Source organism: Lonchura striata, chromosome 4 (assembly GCF_046129695.1).
Source record: "Lonchura striata isolate bLonStr1 chromosome 4, bLonStr1.mat, whole genome shotgun sequence".
NCBI classification, from domain to species: Eukaryota; Metazoa; Chordata; class Aves; order Passeriformes; family Estrildidae; genus Lonchura; species Lonchura striata.
In genome coordinates, this window is record NC_134606.1 from 47,422,058 (window position 1) to 47,443,376 (window position 21,319).

General features: G+C 37.2%; 3 protein-coding genes across 6 annotated transcripts in view; 2 read left to right on the forward strand and 1 right to left on the reverse strand.

Annotated features, from left to right (window-relative positions):
* The window catches only part of AIMP1 (aminoacyl tRNA synthetase complex interacting multifunctional protein 1), a 32,329-nt gene extending 16,625 nt beyond the window's left edge, over positions 1-15,704 (reverse strand). Inside the window, exons 1-2 of the mRNA XM_021525502.3 lie at positions 15,601-15,704; positions 1-134 (exon numbers count right to left, since the gene is read on the reverse strand). Of these exons, the coding sequence (XP_021381177.2) occupies positions 1-134; positions 15,601-15,602 (136 nt within the window). The 5' untranslated portion in view covers positions 15,603-15,704. The remainder of the gene's footprint in view (positions 135-15,600) is intronic.
* The window catches only part of GIMD1 (GIMAP family P-loop NTPase domain containing 1), a 51,778-nt gene that overhangs the window by 21,773 nt on the left and 8,686 nt on the right, over positions 1-21,319 (forward strand). The window contains exon 4 of one of the 2 annotated variants that reach the window (XM_021525504.3): positions 4,360-4,776. The exons of the other annotated variant lie outside the window; for it this stretch is intronic. Coding sequence (XP_021381179.2) covers positions 4,360-4,380 — 21 coding nt within the window. The 3' untranslated portion in view covers positions 4,381-4,776. Of the gene's footprint in view, positions 1-4,359; positions 4,777-21,319 lie in introns of those variants that run through there. 2 annotated transcript variants of the gene reach the window in all.
* The window catches only part of TBCK (TBC1 domain containing kinase), an 87,246-nt gene continuing 81,880 nt past the window's right edge, over positions 15,954-21,319 (forward strand). The window contains exons 1-2 of one of the 3 annotated variants that reach the window (XM_021525507.3): positions 15,954-15,988; positions 19,643-19,877. In XM_021525507.3, coding sequence (XP_021381182.1) covers positions 19,685-19,877 — 193 coding nt within the window. In that variant the 5' untranslated portion in view covers positions 15,954-15,988; positions 19,643-19,684. Of the gene's footprint in view, positions 16,344-18,373; positions 19,878-21,319 lie in introns of those variants that run through there. The other 2 variants (XM_021525509.3, XM_077782955.1) reach the window with 2 other exon arrangements.

The following is a 21,319-nucleotide window of genomic DNA, read 5'->3' on the forward strand; positions in this document are numbered from 1 at the left end:
TGGCTTTTTCCTTGAGCAGGGCAACTTGTTGCTTGAGGTACTCAATAACTTGATCGGCCTCTGCACCCTTCTGCTCCAGTCTGTTCAGCACTGCATTGTTGGCTGCCATCTTTACCAAAAAACGGGATAAAAACCTAGACAAAGAACAGCCAAAAATTAATGACTTCTTAATGCAATAACACTATTATCTCTTACCACATCAAGCAGTTCTCAAATCAGCTGCTGAATAAAAAAATTTGCTAAGGGGTAAGCTGGGCTCCTACCTCCTAATGCAAAGTCCAAACAAAAAGCAACGTTAAGCAGAATCTGATGTTTGACAGCTGCTTTCTAGTGTTTTGGAAGAAAACCTATTTTTTTCCCAGCAGCAGAAAATGTATTCTTCCTTCATGAAATTAAAAAGAAAAAATCTACCTTCTCAGAAAGAAAGGTATGAATACATGGGGGAAGGCGGGGGGGGGACATTGAAGAAACTAAAAGGAAAAAGATTGACAGGAAAACACTGTATTCTGGGCTTAACTTAGAAAAAAATTGTGTATATCAAATTTTATTAAGACTGAAAAAATGGAATAATCCCACAAAAATTTCCAAATGTTTCTAATAAATTTATTCAGAATATACTGAATACTTCATAGATTGTGCTTGTGTATATATTAAGACTTCACTGTCTTACTTTAATACTCATTATTCATGAGTATTTCTACTTATCTCAGATAAAAACAACTTTTATTAGAGGTTTACGCCTTCAGAGTTATTTTAGCACCAATTTTGATGGTTTGATTTTACATCCCTTGAAATGGCAGGGTCAGGCCACAGATAACAAAGGAGGGAACACAAAAGACCAGCAAAGAGCACAAATAAATGCTGTCTAACCTTCTTTTATGATATTCACCATTTACTAATGTTTCACTAATGTTCCAGGAAGTAGTTATGCCTTGTGTACAGCCTTTATTTTTTGAAAGCTACCAAATCTGGCCTACCTTCCTTCTCAGGAACACTTGTGCCTAAACAAGAGCTCAAATAGTGGCAACAGAACAATGAAGAACAGTTTCAATCACTCATATCTGCAGCACACAGTGCTTTTTCCCTCCCACTCAGTATATAAATTAGAAAAGAATCTGTAATAACAGCTTCCTCTTCTGTAAATCAAGAAAACTGGTTGTGGTGGGAAGAAAAGATCTTTACAAGCAATGCTGATTTAATTCCTGTGAGGTGATTTCAATTCCTGTAAATTTGTCCATGAATAGCAACAAATGAAAGAATTGATAAGAAAATGGAAATCCAGGCACATATATTGGCTCCTCAATTTTATCAAAATCCAAAAATGCCTTTTCTTATATCAAACTGAAAGATAGCTTCCTATTTTACTCCAAGACTATTGTAACACTATGATCTAAACCTGGTTTTAACATACAAATAATAATCCCTATTGGGATATGCAACAGAAGTCATGCTGAAGAAAAAAAAGATTAGAAATAACTGAAATAGGAACAGCTACAATCACACTCATGCCAGGGTTAACATACTGCCGCTGCTGCACTCTAAAAATCAACACAGATCTAGATCTGATCTCATGTGATAAATAACTCAAATGTCCACAGAAATTTATTTAAATAAATTTCAAAATATATGTAAAAATCCCCAGAAAACTAACTACAATTTTTCAGGAATAGTGTATTTAAAATGAATAGTGTATTTAAGTTTTCCAAGTAAAATTCACAAAGCCAGAAAAGCATAATAGTCAGATGATGCATAGGGTACCTTGCAAATGTAATGCATGAACCAAAATCCTGCCTTCTTTGCAATGCAATACAATCAAAGTCTGTTTTACACACACTGTTTCACTTAAACATGTGAGAGTATTATGACCATCACACCTTCCACTCATCCACAATAGATTTTTCTTTAAAAAAAAAGAAACTCTCTTGGAGCAAAGAGCAGAAAAATCTCCCCAGGACAGCTAAATTAATTTTTATTTTCAAATTAATGTCTGCTAATAAGAAAATAATTTTGTTTTCATGTGCAGACTGAAAACAGAGAGTTTCAAAAAGGAAAACAGTGATTTCAATAAGTTCCTAATTGAGCTGTCAAATGGAAACAGACATAAAATTATTATGGCACAACACAGCAAAATACAAAGCTGGGGATATTACAGTCTGCATACCAGTAAGATTTCTTGCAAGCTACAAATTCTCTCGGGGAACACAATACTAACAGTGGAAACTTTTCCAACAACAACAAAAATGCTACTAAAACTTCAAAGTGAATAAAATTGGTACGTTTTATAGATTTTAGCCAAGTTGGCTAATGAACTGAAGATCTGGAAATGAAGTTACATGATTACAATTTTCCCACTTGTCAAATAAATTTCTGCAAAGCTAGTATTGTAACAATAACACAAAGGAATAGGTATTTCCGATGCTAATATAAAAAAGCAACAGGCTGAAATGAACTGCTGCAGGAACAAGCACAGAAACCCATACAACAGTGATAAAACTGTATCCAAAAAGGGGACATGAAGGAAAAAAAAGTAAGATCCACCCTTTATTATAGAATACAAAACACATTAAAAATATGGGAACTGAAACAATCAAAGGTTAAAGTCAATTTTCTTTCTTTTTATTTTTTTAACCTTTACCCTATTTTCTACCTTTTACTATCCTGTCACGCTAACACAAAAAAAATCTTTTAACAACCAATCCTTATTGGTGATACACAAACCAAAAATTAGAAAGAAAACCAGAAATAAAATAGTTTAAAAAACAGGTCATAGCTTACTGCAGATACATTCTGACCTGCTTAGGAAAAATGTCCCAAAGAGCAACTGAAAGTAAAGTCACTTCAATCCAGTTGTGCCTAATGAGCTCCTTTCCCTTGCTTTGAAAAACAGGTATGGCGTATTCTGGAAAAGTCCTTAAGTTGCCAGTTTGCTTAGCTAAGGGAAATTGTTTTATCTCAGACCTCTGGGGGCTGCTGTGTTATTTGCAAGACACTCAGAACCGCTCCAAAACCCACTTGCTCCACTCAATGGAACTCAATCTTGAAATGAAAGACTCAAGCTGTACACTTATTCATTACACTGCACATCAACCCATGAGAGCTGTTTAATTTCTCATCATCCTACCTGCTGATTAAGAGATATGCCCATCTTTTTTTCAACTGAAAGTACAGCCTGCTGCCATCTTCTAAGTAGCTGCAGTACTTTCACAGGAGAAAACAGGCGCTATCCTACTTTGTTGCCCAAAAACAGTTTGGAAGTGTCCTGAAGTGGCAAACTCTCTATAACAAATCAAGACTTCTCATATAGTACAAATTACCCCGAAATTTTAATATGTTTTACAAATACTTTATCAACATTGGCCTCAACCTTAGCATAGATCCAAAACCAAAACTGAACAAAAGACACTAAAAACATAAACCTGATTGTAGCTTACTCTTCAATGTTGTCTATTGTTAAAAGCATGAAAAAGCCAAAATCCCTCTAAAATTAATGACAAAATTTAAAACTTAAAACTCTAAAAATTAGTTTTGGAATCTGTCCCTAGTCCAAACATGGAACCAATTCCTGTTCACTATTGGAAAGCAACCATTAAACAGAAGAAGAAAAATAAACACAAACAAACAAGCAAAATAAAAAGCAACACCTGAAGTTGGAAAACAACTGACTGTTAAAGCCTAAAATGAATAGCTCTGAGCATTCCTTTTTCCAGCTGGTAGTTTAAAAAAGCTCAGTACTTTGAAGCTCTCAGCTTTTTTTTGCAATGCTTTGCTAATATCAATACAGAAAGATTACAACTGCAGGAGATTTAACCACAAGTGCCTCCTTCTCCTCTCTTCCTCTCCCACGTACACAGTTAATTCCTTCACAGTAAGAGGGTAAAGTTTGAGTGCCCACTGCACCTGGACATGCCCCTCTGCATGGAGCTTTGCTCTCACCCATTGCTGCTCTGTGCTTGCCATGGAGGAATCAAATATTTCTATAGCAAAGCTAATTCTATTAATCTTTAACAAAGAGCAGGTAACAACCACACAATGGCCCAGGTGGCATTGTCTGTGAGGCACATGTTTATGGTAAGTTAATGAGTGGCTGCCAACCAAGACCTAAGATTTCATTTTCTCACCAGAGGAAAAAATAAAGATATGCAAAAAGACATGCTGGCTTTTCAACTGAAAGGATCTGTTCAAATCAAACAGAACCAGTGGCATATTATAAAAGTTATCAACACCACAAAGGTAATTTCTCCAATGCTAACTAAAGTTCAATAATTTAAACTATATAAAAGTACTTAATGTTAATTCCTCTTCCTAAGCTTTTGGTCTTAAATCCTAAGGAGATCTCAAACTATTTTTCTTCTTTTGCAGAATTGTGACCAACTTGTATAGCTACTCTCTGTTAAAGACCAAGTACCAGCAATCACTTTGTTTCTACAAGAAGTGTGTTCAAAGCCTTCTCTCTGAGCATCTTTTCTGAGTATGCTCCTTTCTGGCACACAATCTTACAAAAACCCATAAACATAACAGAATGTGCCAGCTGTTTGCCAGATTCCTCTTTCCTGTGCTTTGCACTTCTATGAACTGTGAGGATACAGTGAACCAGATTTGAGAATCTCACATCACACCTTTTTATTCTGCAAGGTAAGGAACAACAGTTAGCAGATCAAAACAGAAGAAAGCAGACCAGAAGTATGTTTTCTCCGGCTGAACCAAAGTATCACTGCACAACTAGGCAATTGTTGTAACTCATCCCATCTTGGAAAACTGAGATCCATGCTTTATAAATCAAATCTTTCTTAAAGGTTCCTTCTAACTTCTGGTAAAATGTTCTAGGCCTGATGCTGTCAGCACCTTTTGCTAAGATTTAGAATACTTGATTTGATAAGTTCACATTTTTGGAAGAAAAACTTAAGACAGTTTTTAGTTTTCAAACCTCCAAAAATTTAAGCAATATTAAAAAAATCCAAGCCAAAACACAGGAGAGCTACAACTAACTAGTTCTGAGATCAAATCTTAGTTTTGACTTGATCACCCCCACACTTCACTCTAAACAACACAAAGAAAATCAGCAGCTGTTCCCCACTTGTCTTAGGGAAGCAATAGCCTGAAACACTTTGTTACAAATTTTCAGTTAAACAGATCTGTTGCTAGGACATTTTGGAAATCAGGTGCATTTAGTAAGTTTCATGCACTTATACTCATCATCACCACAAAAGGTTGGGTATTTCACTGGCTTTATGTTGTAAAACACAATCATGGCTTTTTATACCCATGTATCCCTTCTCAGGAAATGAAGTTCCAAAAGATCATGTGATTCCACCCTTTTAAGACAGAAAAGAATCATATTTATTTATTGAAAATGTAGGTTTTTCACAGTTTTATGTGTGGGAAGACATAATTCCTCAATTAAAAAAATTCCTCAATTAAAAAAAAAAGTCAAATATGGAGCTGTTCACAAACAGTTTTAAAAAAATGTGCCTTTTAAATCCATATACAAATAGGCAAAGTTATCAATAATGACCAATATTATGCTAAGAACGAAAACAGAAGAATTTAAAGTATTAGGTATTTCTGTATTGCATTACTATCAAACCCATAATTTCTTTATTATAATGGAGCAAAAAATACCATAGTGCACTTACACTAAAATATCATTTCAAGCACACTTGAGGCATGCACGTATCAGTGAAGATTTAACTACCAGCTCAACTCTCTTTCAGAATTAAATTTATTGTTAGCTCTGTAAGGGAATAATGTATGTTTCCTGAACAGCACAAAGTTCACACATCTAAATATACAATCCAAGGCCTTAAGCAAATATGTGTAAATATTCAAAATGTAGATGCTCACCCAGGTCCTTCTCCACATACAGCAAAGGAGAACTATCAAAACATTTTTGGCAGGACAATGGCAAATACTTGAAAAACAACAACAAAATTAAAATTATTAAAAAAACCCAACAAAACAGACAAACAAAAAAGCCAAAAAACAAAATGATCCCCAGAAAACATACAAATAAAAATCACCCTGAAAAGAAAACAAAAACAACCCACAAAAAAATTTAAAAAGTAAAGGAAAAAAATCAACAAAACAAAACAACTCCTATCCCCAAACCCAAACTACAACTAGTTTAGTTTTGGGGTTTTTTCCAAAATTTGAGCAGTATTGGCAGACTGCAGTATAAAAAGTTGAAACCTAGAAATTATCAAATGAATCATCATGGAACATGATTTTTGACTCGCAGTACTAGATCAGTGATTCCCTGCCAGGTACTAGAGATTTGGGTACTAAAAAAGATCAAATTAATTTTTAACTACTACCCTGGTATTTTTCTAAAACAATAATTTTTCTAAATTTGATTAGAAAAATTCTATTTTCCTAAAAAAAAATGGTCTTTTTAATATAAACAAAATGAAGTTACAGCCTAAAATGTTAAGAGGATGCTACAAAATACGTCAGCACAGCTTTAAGGATTCATAATTGCAGAAAGACATCAGATCTTGTCTTCCTTTCTGCTCATACTGTCATTGCTGTAACTGGGGCTTTAAACAGTCAAACAACCCAGTTTGGGTTTTTTCCTTTAGCTCTTAAATACAATTTATTATGCATTCCCTGTCTATAAGCTTCTGTGTGGTCAGTATTGAAAGGAATTCGCCAAGAACCAAATTAGTAGGCAAAGTTGCACATTTTTGCTGTATGTTATTTCAACTCACATGTTTGGCACTGAGAAAGTCAGAATAACTGCTTTGCAGATTTTCAAACACCAAAATGTCTAACATAGTCCATTCAAGTAGGAATGTCAGCTCTGTGGAATGATTTGCTAGCTCTGGAGACTACAGTCCAACCCTTCTGGCTGCCAGATAAATCAGGCTCAATCCCAGCTGCAGACAGGTCCTTTTAGTAGTCCTAAGAGCCTACCCCTCCCAATTTTAAAGGGCTGTAAATAGTAAAAACACAGAAAACTGAACTTTTTCATACTGAAAAACACTGCAGCATGAAAGAGATTTTTTAAACATATGATGGAACATCACACAACAGAAGGCTCATCCACTGGTACCAATTTTGAGACAACAGAAGTTACTCAGTAATTAATATTTTTAAATGTGAAGCCAAGCTGCCTTGAAAGGGAATGATGCGCCAAAGTTACAAGCAAGTCGTAGCATTAATGTGACAGGCAAAAATCAAATCTATGAGAAGCAATGAATGAAGAAGTGAAGGATACATTACAACATATAATGAATGAAATTGACTGGCCTAATTTGCATTAAAATTGATGTGTTGGATTGATATAGTAAAGATCATTAGAAACTCAATAGTCAGAAATAAAAATAATTTTCATTCAATTGCTATTTCAAGACTTTAGTTGATACCACATTGTATTAATAAACGGCATCATACCTTAACACACTACAGCTGCAACACCCAAAGGTTAAGAGTACTTGCAGCTTCATTCACATCCCTGATGTAAACTTGTGCTAAATGCCTATTCAGGAAGAAATTTCTACTAATGCTTGCCTCAGCCCAATTCTGAATCAACTTTGTGCTCTTTCCCACCTCTGAGGAGACACTCCAAGGACTAAACAATGGACATGATCACCCTTAAGGAGTTCTGCCCAGGTTAAGACAGCAGTTAAGCATTTGGATGTGGTCTATAAAAAAATTTACACCTTAATTTATTAACCTGAGCAGTCTGCCTGGTAATTGAGCAGCCAGGGATGGCTCACCACATAGCTCAAGGAAAGCTATTTCTCTGAGCTGCTCAACTGAAGTCTCACCAGGCTCCACACCCACAGCATCTGCCAGGTCCCTGCAAGTGCCCTAGAGATTCATCTGGCTGGGCTTTGTAGTGCAGGCTGCAGTTTAAGTAGCAGCTCGTATGCCAAAACAGTTGGACAGCCTCATGTATTTTTCAACAATGTTATTCTTTCGAATCCCACTGCATTAATATTTTAATAATACTATCAAAATCTTTCAGTAAACGATCACCACATGCACAAGAAATTCCCACAATAAATCCCATGATGGAAAAGATGCAACACCCACAACATGCTCTTCATTTCTTTGACTGTAATCACCGATTTCCAAACACAAAATACATCCAGGTCTTTGGAACAGAAACTTTACATCAAAAACTGACAAAGTTTTTTGTTCATTTTTTTTTCTTTCATTTTGTTGGGTTTTTTTGTGGTTATACATAGATGTGTGTGCATATACGAATAAAAATATATATATTAAAAAGTATTTGCTATTCATGTCTCAAAGTAGCCTCATAAAACTTCCCTGACAGGTGATGAACTTTACAATTACAGACACACACATATGCCTATAAATTCAGAAATTTAAGAGGACTCAGCTGCATCTGGACAAGTCTGCAAGGTCAGCAGATGTCACAGGAACTCAAAGAATCTGTACTGTGGTTCACCCTCTAGGGTTTTACTGGGAAAGTGAAGTGAAAGCTTTAGATTACTGTTGTAACTACAGAGTAAACTACTCATAAATCAGAGAGAAGAATCAGAATTGCACTGAAATCTACCTGTTGATGCCAAGTAGAACAGTTTCTTAGGCATTTTACTGATTTTTGTAACTTTATCCTAAAAAAAGCAAACATTAACACTACTTCCTTAATTTGGAGCAAGTAGAGCAGTTACAGTAAGGAAAAGAAAGAAAGAGCTGTTTACACTCTCTCCCTAAGAGAAGTCTCAGCTGAAATGTATTTTTAAAATATCCCTTAAAATCTGGTATTCATCTTTTGGGTCTGCCATAGCAGCAAGGATAAAAATCCTTGTCAAAAATCCTATCTGCTAAGAAGACACTACAAAAATATCTTTTCCTTAGGAACTTGAGAATATCATTAAATAGTGTATTCTATGTCTGCAATAGTCTGCAAAATAATGGTACTGGTTAGGTAGTTCACAGAAACATTGATCCTCCTGTTCCATTTCAGTACCTAATGCTCTTAATATCTGAAACCTGTCTGCTAGTTATCTTACGTTGTCCAAGTGTGTTAAAAAAGAACCTTGAAATTTGTTACTTTTACATTAATATCAGCTTTTCTACATGTAAAAGTAATATTATGTAGCACAGCTGAAGGGAAACAGGATTTAACCATTCAATTTAAACAAGTGCTCAGGTTAAAAATAATTATTTACTCACAAAAGCACTGAGCAGACCTCATGCAGATGTACTTCAAAAGAATCAGTGTTCTCTAACTTCAGATACATAAGCAGCTGCTGATATTTACCGAGGTAGAAACTTTAGGCATTCTTTATGTGGGGCAAATAACACCTAAAGAAAAAACTGAAAATGTGCATGTTTCTGTGCACATCTGTGTGTAACCAATGCAAGAATAACGGCAAATATCTTTTAATAGGGAGCAAAAAAGCTGTCAAACAAAATTTTCAGGGTAAGAGCAGTCCTTGATGAACTTTGAGCCTGTAGCTGCAGCACCCGATTTACACCAAAAAGCCCTACACATCACAAATAATTGTATTTTCCAATGCTGAATTTACTCACATAACAGGATGATATTTTAAAGAAAACCTACAAAGATACTTACTAATCCTGTGCAGAGAAAATTATTTATTCAGCTGTGGAATGAAAAGTCTAAATGAACTTCTGTATCTAAAGTGGGCTGACAACTAATCCTCAGCAGCCAGCAGTTTCATGTCACTTCAAAACCACGTGCCAGCAGTATCTACCACTTCTTTGTAGTTGTATGCATTGAGAAGCACTTGGAGTTCACAGCTTTTAAAACTTCTAGGATGAAAATTATTTCCCCTCTTTTAATGCTGATCTGTACAGTGGGAAATAAAAATTCACAAAAGCAAACAAACTCCCTGTGCACTCATCTTGGATGTTGAGAGAGCTGATGTCAGCTGTTAAGACTGATAGTCTCTGACAGAAGAATCCTCCAAGTAGCTTTGGGGGAATAGCCATTTTTCATTTATGGATTCAAACTATAGAAACAAAAGAAGTTCTGAGACAAGTTAGCTAAATTCTAATTTTGCTGTGTTCCAAATTTTTCTATTAAAAAACCAATAAATTTTAAACAATTATTTTCAATTGACACATGTTGGTTTAATGACTTCAAAAGTACAAATCTGCAGGTAAGCTTTCAGTAAAATGCAAAGGAAAAGATCTGTGTGTGCCTAGGTCTTATCACAAGCATAATTTTATAGAGGGTCATTTGGATGTGAAATTACTTACCCACTGTGATGCAGCAAGGGTAACTGAACCCCTAAGAAAAGATTAATTTCCCTGGGGTCCGATTCAGTGTCATATCCTCGTTGGCAACAGCGACTTCCTCAGCGTGTGACTGTTACCAATTATTAGAGCCCTTGACACAGAAGGTTTCAAACCTTACAGTAGGACTAGCAGATGTGTTCACAGAGGTGAACTTAGGGCCTTGCCTCCACAGCAGCTGCCAGCAAGCCAAATGCAATGTCTCTTGCATGCCATGCACCAGCTCCTGCACTCCTCGGGGAACAGCAGTCCCCAGCTCCCCCGGAAAAATGAGCTGCTGAAATGATCTGTCCACTTATCTTGACAGTCTGAAACAAAATGCCACTACAAAGCTGTATATTAAACTGTAACTGAGAAACACTCTGGGACAGAAATCAGATCCAATAGCCATAGATAGTTTCTGAGAGAGGGTCCTGAAGTCACAAACTAAGCTTTACACTATTAATTTGTACTCAGCTATGTTGGGAAAGCTCCTGATGAGAAGGAAATGGAAATAGAAGTATTTCGTAATAGGTGGTTTTATGCCAAAAGATTGAAGCAAATGACCTCAAGAATACATGTACTAACTTGAGGCAATTTTTGATGATATTTAATGTATTACCAGCTGCAAAAAATTCAATTTTCTCCTAATCCTGAATAGAATCTCTGTCATCATTTAAAAATTCAGAGGATAGAATGAGTTCTACATTAATTGTGTTCAGCAGATGATGATTAAATACAGTACATGTTGTTTTCTAATAGGAATGCTAGTTTGATCTTCCGTCTCTGCAGTTCTGGAAGTCAAAGAACAGTTTCTAGGCTGTTAATTTATATTAAGTGACATAAGAACCTAAGAATTGAGAGTGGTGAGGCACTGGCTGAGGTTGCCCAGAGATCTGCATCATAAGCAACTGTTCCCTAGAAAGAACAGCAATCTGGCACACTGAACTTTGTAATCAAGACTGACAGAAATTGCCATGCCTAAAACCAGTTATAACTGCCCAGAAATTTCTAACAGTACTGAACTTAAAAGCATTTGCTAGAAGCACAGAGCATGCTCAGGCAAGGAACTTTTCCTATTTAAATGTAAACATGGATGTTTAGAAAATTTAGGAATACAGAAATGGACATGGTGACAATCTCAAAACATCTGGAGCCATTATGCTACTCAAGCAAACTAGCACATTTTTATTATGCTCAAAAATAAACTTTCTCTTGTTTCATCTATCAAATCTATTCAACTGACTGGAACCACAGGGGCTGTATTTTCAGGAGGAAAATACATTCTTGCAGTATGTTTCAAGCTTGTTATGGACTTCATCATTACAAAACTTTATGGCCCAAAAGGCATAAAGCCAACTAACAACTCAATCAATTAACACAACATTCCATCACAAAAACTACAGAGAACAACTTCTTACCTGGGAATCTATTACCCTGCCACACCTGTCTGCTCCAGTTTAAAGAAAAAAAAAGTTCCAATTTCTCTAGAAAGCAAGTCTGAGGGACCCAGGATGGAATAAGGGAGCAGCAAGTCAGGAAAAGCCTGATCAGCCACATTTTATTTATAGGCAGTTTATAGGTAAACTGCCTCAGCTGCTCAAGAGGCTGCCCAAGCAATACTCACATTAAACTCATACATACTCAAGACCCCCAACAACTGGCACAGAGATTTGCCTTTGTTCAAATTCCCCTTTCCTGTCTCTCAACTTTTTCAAGACACTTCAAAGAAGATCAAAAAGCTTGAAAGAAATGCAGTTGTTTAGTCTACAGAAGAGAAGATAAATGGGAGACCTGGTCTTGTTCTTCAAAGACAAAGCAAGTTGGTACAAGAATGGGACTAAACTGTTCACCAGGTCTGATGCAGACATGAAAAAGAAAGCAAGATTTAAGTTTTGGAAAACTTTCAAGTAAGAGTAATAGACTGAACAGGCTGCCTTTGGAGGCTGTGAAATATCCATCACTGGAAGGTTTTAAAAACAGGCTAGGCAAACATCTGTCAGAAGTGATTAAGTTACAGTAGATGAGAAGATCTTCTGCTCCTCTTTCGCTAAGGTCCTTTTGTTACACTCGGTATTACAAACCCAATCACATTTCTGTCTTTTACATGCCTGTGTTTTATTTAACTTAAAAAACCATGCAATAAAAACCTGCCCTTCTGTGATAGTTCCAGATATTCAAGTGTGTTTATTCGGGACAACATAATAGACACGAAAGATTTGTTAAGTGTGAAAGCAGGATAAAGAAACCACCTGTGAACTAAAATACAAATGTATTAAATTTACACTCACTCTGAATAAATTGACCTCTAACATCATAATGCAGACAGCACTGCAATTTTTTGTCCTCTAAGAGAAAAAATTGTTAAACTGATGACTTACTGATCTGCAGTCACTTCAAGATTTTCATTAAAGGATTTTTTTTTAAAGAAAGCACTTTTCCCCAAGCACAGTGAAATATAAAATTCAATACAACAAAATATTAATAGAAAATAGACAGCAGAATGCAGCTTTGAGAAGTATCCAAATATTTTTTAAACTATATTAAATTATGAGTAAGGACGGCTTCCATCGCACTGGAGGAAAAGAAACCATTGGAGACATTTTTCCTCCCCCTGCTGTTTAATACTAATGTAACCATAGAAATGAAAAATAAACATTGATTTCCCCTCACCCCAGCATGACAGGATATCAAACAGCAGAAATGTTTCTTGGTGAAGGTAAGATCTATACAGGTAACTGTTCAGGAGCACGCAGGGGTTTCTGGGGTCTCTGCTAGACTGACATCATATAACTCATACCACTGCAGGAAGGAAGAGGTACTGTTTACTTTGCTCACATCTGATGTTCCTACCAGCTGCCCTCTGTGCTGACTCCTCACTTTTGTCTATGTTGGCTAGCATTTGACCTTCTCTAGATTTGAGGTAACACTCCCTCAGAAGAGACAAACATGAGCTGTGACATAAAGTAACAGATCATAATCAGGAAACTTTAAAAATATTATGGTTAATATCACATTTGTCTTTCTGTGACCAATGTGTCTTTCACCTGACCAATTCTTCCAATGACAACTGTTTTACATAATTTTTATTATGTAGGTATTTCCCAAGTATGTTCATGGGAACTTGTAAAGTATGTGGGATTTGTAGGCACACATGAACTCAATTCTTCTTTTCATTCTTGGTCTAGACAGGTCAGGGATAGCATTTATTTTCTATTTTGCATCTCAATATATGTTTTTTCTTGTCAATTCAAGATCCACCCTTCAGTCTGATATCAAGCTTTTTCAGAGTAACATGACATACATAAAATTATTTATTCTATTTAATAGGGAAAAGGCAGGGAAGCTGAGAAACTGATAGGATTAAGAAAAATCCATAGACTGTTTAGCCTTCTTTCAATAAAAAGACCCTAGGTTAACTTGCCACTAGTAAATTCATAGTAAATTAGAGTTACAACAATATCAATGCTATATCATCATAGCTTTCTGCATTAAACTTATTTTTCAGATTGTTTTTCCACTCAAATATGCTTCATTATCAGAAGCATCAAGTCTTCAAGGCTCTAGGCAACTTGAGTCCTATTGCTCCAATCTGATGGGCTATTTTAGGATTTGCACAAATTTTCTTTAGCAAATATCTTTTTTCATTCAATACCATTTTCTTCACACAATCCACTGCCTTCGATCTGAAGAATGAGAAATTGTTTCCTTCTCTCTTTACATTAAAAGGTGTAAAATAAACAAAGATACCTAGAGCATATGCATATAGTTACAACAGGAAAGAGACATTCTAGAGCACAAACTTGCTGAAACTAGTTTTAAGAATAATTTCTGCCTTCAACATCTTGGATCTTCAGGATTCAGTGCTGCTAAAACAACAAAGTAACTCACAAATATACTGCATAATGTTCTCATAAGTCAAAATTATTTCAACAGGAATATATTGTTAAGGAGTGACAGGGTGGAGAGGATGTATTATGATGAAGCTGTATTGATGAGCAGTGACCCTTGAGGCTACCCAAAAATATACAACACTGTCCCCCTGCAAAAATTAAGTCAAAAAAACCCAAAGCTAAAACTCCCACTTTATCCCCATCTGTCAAAGTTCTTTCTGTTAGTCATTTCTAAGACCTTATACCTTTTAGCAACATCCAGTATTAAAAACTCACGTTTCAGACTTTGGTTTTGCTTAGTTTTATAGATTTTGGGCTTCCTTTTCAACAGGGTGCAATAAAATTTAAACATAACTGAAGAATAATATAACAAGTGAAGGGTAAGGACATACCAAACCGGGAGGCTGTATTTTATCCCTACTGCCTCATCTTACTGGAGATTTCAAATAAGTATCCTAAACCCCAGAACTACTTGTGAAAATAAATGACTTCTCTTAAAAGAAAATAAAAATTTCTGAGTAAAAGAAAGAGAAAGAGCAAGAAATGCAAGTATTACTCACTTTGTAGTAGTATCACCTTTATTTTGCCAGTGGCTAAACCCAGCTCAAAAACTTATTGATAAGCCCCAGGTACATATATAATGTACTGACATAGATTGATCTAATACTGATAGATACCCAGTAGATACAGTGTGGTGCCAGGATCAGGACTGGTGCCATGTGCTGGGTGGCTGTGCTGGCAGCATAGCCATAAGCTCATCCCTGTCGGTCCAATGCACGCATCCCTGCACCGAACACGTGCTGTATGCTAAACCTTGTACCTCTGCTGAGGACGGACCTAATACCCGGCTATACTCGGGTCTTCACTCAAGGCGAAGGTGTAACGACTGTTATACAATTAACCAGAAGTGAGGCAGCATCTGCGTTTCCTTTAGTAATAGTCAGTGGATGCTCTGTGCATCCACTTTCCAGGCTAATGCACCATCTCCTCGCACAGCCCCCCAGCCTCCACCGCTCCCAAACGCTCATTCCAATGACAGCACTGAATAAAGGACCACAGCCGCTTTGAGATGAACGCTTCACACCCTCCACGCGAAGCGCGGGACCTGTATTTGCCACGCCGCCCTACAGCCTGCGGGCACCTCGAGCCCCGGGATCAAACCCCTGGGATGGACTGAACCACGGCGGAAACGCCGCTCCCATCCTGCCCCTCCGCCGCGGGCACTGCCCGACAAGGGCGGCCTCGCTACGACCACCGCCACGGGGCACCCGCAGCAAATTAGAGGCAGCAAATTAGCGGGACCCCGCCTGGCTCCCACCCACCGCAGGGAGCCCGGTCCGGCCCGGCCCGCGGGGCAGCCCCAGGGCACCCATAGCGCCGTTTCCCAGCGGCTGCCGAGGGAGCACCGAGGCGAGGCCACCGGAGCGCGGCGGGAGGCACCGAGAGCGCGGCGAGCGGTGAGCTCGGAGCGCGGCCGAGCCGCCGGGACACTCACATGAACCGAGAGCCGCCGCCGCCCGCCCGCCGAAGAAGGCCCCGATCCCGGGGCTGCTCCACGAGCGCCTGACGTCTGCAAGCAGGCGCTCGGGAGAGCCTGGCTCCCCCGACAAGCACAGGGTTTAGGCGCCCAGCGCGTCGCTCCCGGAGCACTGGCAGAGCGCGCACACACACGGGGAGAAGGGTGTTAAACTCTCTCTCCCTCTCTTTTTTTTTTTTTTATGTTGGGTTTTTTATTTTATTTTCAATAACTTGGGAAAAAAAAAAAAAAGGAAGCTCAGGCACTGTGCAGGTCGACCCTGTGGCCCTAGAGCGAGCGGCTGGCGGGGAGCAGTGACATCACCGGGGGCGGGCGGGGCGCGCCGGGGGCGGCGGCGCTGGCGCAGGTACCGCGGGAGCCTTTGCCTTTCTCCCGCTCCTTTGCCTTTCTCCCGCTCCTTTCCCTTTCCTCTCTGCCGCTCCTTTGCCTGTCCCGTCCCTGTGTCCTTATCCTCGTCCCCACCCCCTTCCCCTATCCCTGTCCTATTCCCCATCCTCCATTCCACATTCCCATTCCCCCTTCCCCATCCCTGTGCTATTCCCCATCCCCTCTACCCCATCCCCTTACTCCTCCCCCCTGCCCATTCCCACCCCGTTCCCCCATCCCCTCCCTTTCCCCAGGGTGTCTCCGGCCAGTGAGTCTGTAGCAGCGCAGGGGTGATCAGGGTTCCCAGCATTTCTGTGAGTCCTTTAGAGAAGCGGGTAAGAGTGATTTCTCTGGTGCCAGGTTTGGTTCCTGAGCAGATGTGTGTTGGATAAATCAAATGGTGACAAACCCCTTTTAGGTCTTCGTTAGTCTTCACTGATGTAGCAGAATTCAGCTTTTTTTCAATACCTATTCTGCATTTTAATAAACTTTATGAAATCACTCAGTTTCAGGGTTTTTTGTGAAGTAGCAACACTAGTTAGAATCTTGTATTCTATTTCAGTTATTTTATCAAATTAATAATTACTGTAATTGTAGCAGGAATATTTTAAGACTTAAGAACAAAGTTATTTTGTGGAAGAATTTCTTCCTATGGAATGGCCTGCTTTGTTTAACATACCTTGATTTAATGGAAAAGTATTAAGTATAGTATATTTAGACTATCTGCTCTCCTGAAATTGCTCTCAATTGCTTTAAAAATAATTCAATAGCAATATAATTGTCTTTTAAATCAGAAAAGCTGCCTTCATAAGGTAAGGAATATTTACACCTGAATTTCAAATTCCTAATGGGCTACTTGCCATTATTTCTGGATGTGGATGCTTTAGAAATGTATAGATGGATAAATTTATTTATGAGTCCACGGGATGGACTCATTCAAGTCTTTGTATGTGCAATATTTCCTTCTGTGAATCAGATTTATTATGTTTTGACCTTTTTTTTTTTCTCTAAGGGTAGAGTTCTTAGTGCCCCTTAACTCAATCACCTTAGCACTGCTGCAGTGAAGAAGTTGGTAATGATGGTTCTAGAAAAGCCTAACTTCTGAAGAAAAAACATTTTTTCTCTGAGAGCAGTAAATATTCGGAGGATCAAATAAATTGCTCAATAGGTGGAGTTCCACTTTGTATTTTTGGACATGAAAAAGCCACTAATGGCAAGATTTTCAAAATGGTGCTAATCTCAATATTGAACAGGACTTTCTAAAGGTCTTTTTTGGGTTTTTTTTCTGATTTTGCTGAGAATGTTGTGAGTGTTTTTGTGTACTGTGAAGGTTTCATTGGGGGATTTGGATGAAGGTAGGGAGATGATGAAGGTTGTTCAGAGGTGAGATGCAATGAATCCACTCCTGGACTTCTAATCTTTATGCCAGGCATGTTTCACAGAGGTGACAAATTGTCTCTCATATATGGAAACAGTGACTCAGTAATTTTAGATGACACTAGAAAGACAAGTCTTCACTTCCTCTTCCATCCTTGCTGGTTTGGATTATCAGAATTGAATTTCCAGAATTCAACCCCAAAATTCAATTTGCATTAACTGGTTCTGATGTCAGTTTAAAATAACAGCCTTTCTTCTTCTCATCCTGTTTTTATTTCAAAGTTAATGGGGAAGTTCTGCAGGATATAATCAATTCCTTCAAATCATAAAATTAATGCAGTATGTCTATTCTATATCGTAAAAGTGATTTTGAGGTGTAGAATTGTGTGCATTGAAGTAAGGACAATGTGTTACACTCTCCTTGTTTATAGTTCTGCTAGACTTTAATGTGGACTGAAAAAAGATACCAAAAACAAACAAATAAACCTCCTCAATTTAAAAAAGTCAGAGAAGAGTGCTTTTCAGATGAGCTTTTAAAATATTTATATTTTTCTGTATCATTATTTTTGAATTTAGAAATGTCAGTAAGTCACTAGAGAAGTGTTGAGACTGAAAAATGTTTGTTAAAAAAACCCTTTTCATTTAAGCAGTAATATGTGTCCCTTTCTAAAGGTGGTGGAAGGCTTAAGTTTGGGGTCGTTTTATTTTTCAAATCAGTCTCTGGAATTTATGTAAACTGAGAATTAAGGAGCAATCAGAGTTTGGCTGTGAGGGTAGCAATTGACAGAACTGGCTGCTGATATCAGAGAAAATCTTTTTAATTGCTTTCATAGATTCCGTGTAATTAACTCTGTGGTAAGAGAACATGTTTTATTGTATACATGTTAAAATTCTTTATTGATTTCTTTAGGTGGGTGACAGGAAGGGTTGTTTGCTTATCTCATGTCTTGCTTTTTGCCCATCTGGTTTCCAACCAAAGGGGGTGAGTGATAAGTGTGCAGTTGCCTATTTCAACAAATTCCAGATGCTGTAATTCCTCCTTGTAAGCCAGGTGATCTGGAATGCAAGGAAAGTTTAATCACTTAAAATGGTTATTGAATTGATGGGACTTAACCATTCTTTCTATTAAAATTCCTTTCTAAATGTCAGCTGAATGCAGGTACAGTGTGTTGGAGAAGTATTATCCAACAGTATTTTTCTACAGTAAAAATGAGAACATTTTACCTCAGTGAATGTATTGTACACTATATATTTACCTTTTTCGAGACATGATGCATCTTGCTGCTAGACATAATCTTACTCCCCCTCCCCTCCATGCTAATCTTAGTAATTTGGTTTTCTTCTATTTTAGAGCAAGCATTAGAGGATCATTGTACCAAGCAAGATTATAATTTAATCTGTAAACTAAGTTATTTTTTCTAAGTGTTTAACATATATTTTCTTTCTGATGTTGAGTAGTTTATTTGGCAGCTGTTTTTATAGGAATGGGGGTTCTTATTATAAATACACACAGGTTTCCAATTGGAACCTGCTGCATGCCAATAAATCTTGGTGCTTGCACTCTGTCCAATTGATGTCTTTCCAGTGGAAAATTCTAACTGTAATGTGCATTATTGACATCCTAAAAGAAATCATCTGCAAAAAAGTATGAAATATTCATGACATATGAAAGTATTGTATCTTTATAAATAAGACTTTTAATACAAATAGTAATATAAATATTCCTATGGTCAAACCTGTTTCGGATTTTTCTTCCTTTTTCAGGTTTGCTTCCTTAACACTATACATTTATATTCAATATGATTTATTTTGATGTTTATTAGAATGTAAAGGTACATATTTCATGTTACTTCAAGGGGAAAAAAAAGCCACAAATGCAATCAGTCTTTTATGTTTGCTTTACAATCCTAGGTTGGACTGTATTCGTTAAAACAGAAGGTATCTTTTGTAATATCCATTTGTATAGACCTAGTAAATACGTTGAGCATATAAAGGACCTTTTGTAACCTGTATGGAGTTGCTGTCAGTTGGGATTCACAAATAAATTTAGTATTTTTTTAATGGGAATTTTGTGCTTTGAACAAGATTGTTCCCTTAAAGAAAGAGTAATTTCGAGACCAAATTGTTAAGTCTTCTGTTTCTTCTGGGTGACTTACTGAAGAAAAAAAAAATCTTAATTTCATTATTTTGTAAACAGCTAGTAATCTGAGTCTGTATCTTTTGCTGATAAATTTTTACTCTGTGTTCTCTATTGAAGGAACACGAATTGCTCTGAAGGGCTTAAGATTGTGTGAAAAAGATGTTTCCTTTAAAAGACACTGTGATGGGTGCCTCCACTTTCTTTGCCTCTGCTCTGCCACATGATGTCTGTGGAAGTAATGGCCTCCCTCTAACACCTAACTCCATAAAAATTCTGGGGAGATTTCAAATCCTTAAAACAATCACCCATCCCAGACTTTGCCAGTACATTGACATTACCAGAGGTAAACATGGTGAGTATCTGTTTAATAAGCAAGTTTTTTATGTTATTTCAGTTTTGGGTTTGGGGTTTTTTGGTGACAATATATTTTAAGGTGACTGACAGGAATACTGCCTTCAAAGCACCAGCAAGTGGCCTCAAAAATTCAGTCTTAAAATTCCTGAATACTTTTGCTATGACCAGTGGTGTTGGTTCTTTTCCTTCTCTGTAGACTCAAAGCAGACATTAGTTGTCTGTCCTGTCTTGTCATGTTACAGTAACAAATAAAAGCTTAGAACTTCCTTCTTTTTTATACTTCACTGAAATTCCTGAGCTCAATTGCTCTGCCATGTCTGTGTGTAGAATATGGAAATATGTGTATTTTTGATGGAGAACTCCTACACCAATGTTCTAATCTTGTGAACATTTTCATGTGATGGCTGAGTTTCTTGTACTTGATTTGCAGCTGGTGTCGTCATCTCATGTCCTGGCTGCAAGCTTCCTGTATTATTATCTTTTGATTTCTTTAAGATTTCTCCCACTAGTGGTTACTTTATTCTAGTACAGTTTTGTAAGTTTTTTTTCAGTATCTGTTATTGTTAGCTGAAATAAATCTTAGGTTCTTTCTTTCTGCTCTAGACATTCTGTTGCAAGCTCAGCAGGACTACAGCACTTAATTTCCACAAAAACACTGCAACACCTGTGACAATTTAAGTCATTACCACCTTTAACTTTTAAATCCACATTGTTCTCATACAAAAGTGCATTGTATGTATCTGATTAGCTACAGGGTCTCATAAAGTAGGGCAAGTAATTTTTTTCCTTTTAGAATGCAGTATGATGGTATGTTTCAGATTTTTATGGAATTAGGATATTGCCAACTCCAGATACTGAAGTATTCTGTAGGTCAGGGAGTTCTTTATGTGTTTTCCTTCACCCTCAAACATGTAATTTTTCACTTATGCAGTCAGGAGGTCTAGAAAATTTAATAATTTTCATTTGTATTTACTAGTACTGCTTGGAAAAAACCCTAAGATTTTCTTACAATATTGTTTGTGATGAAAGATTAGGAAGTATTAACTAACATAACATTTAATAAATAAAAAAAAAATTATAAAACATGGCATTTTTGATTACAAAGAGTAAATAGCATGAAGATTTATGTGTGTGTATAAAAATGAAGGAAAAAATTTCCTTCTTATAGTTGAAGTAACTTGAAGGATAGTAAATAAAATGTCTAACCATGAAGTCAGGCAAGTGTTCTGTTTTAACAATGGTTAGAATGCCAGCTAATAATTTTGATATATAATGGGAAATTTGGCAGCATATTGTATCATTTTGATACTGGAAGAACTTTCCATGTGTCAGTTCTATGCCTAATGATTTAATGCTTGTGGAGTTCTGCTTGCAAATGTCAGTTTCTACTGTAGCAGAGAAATGTGAGAGCAGGCAAGGAAAACAATGCAAAAATAAGTT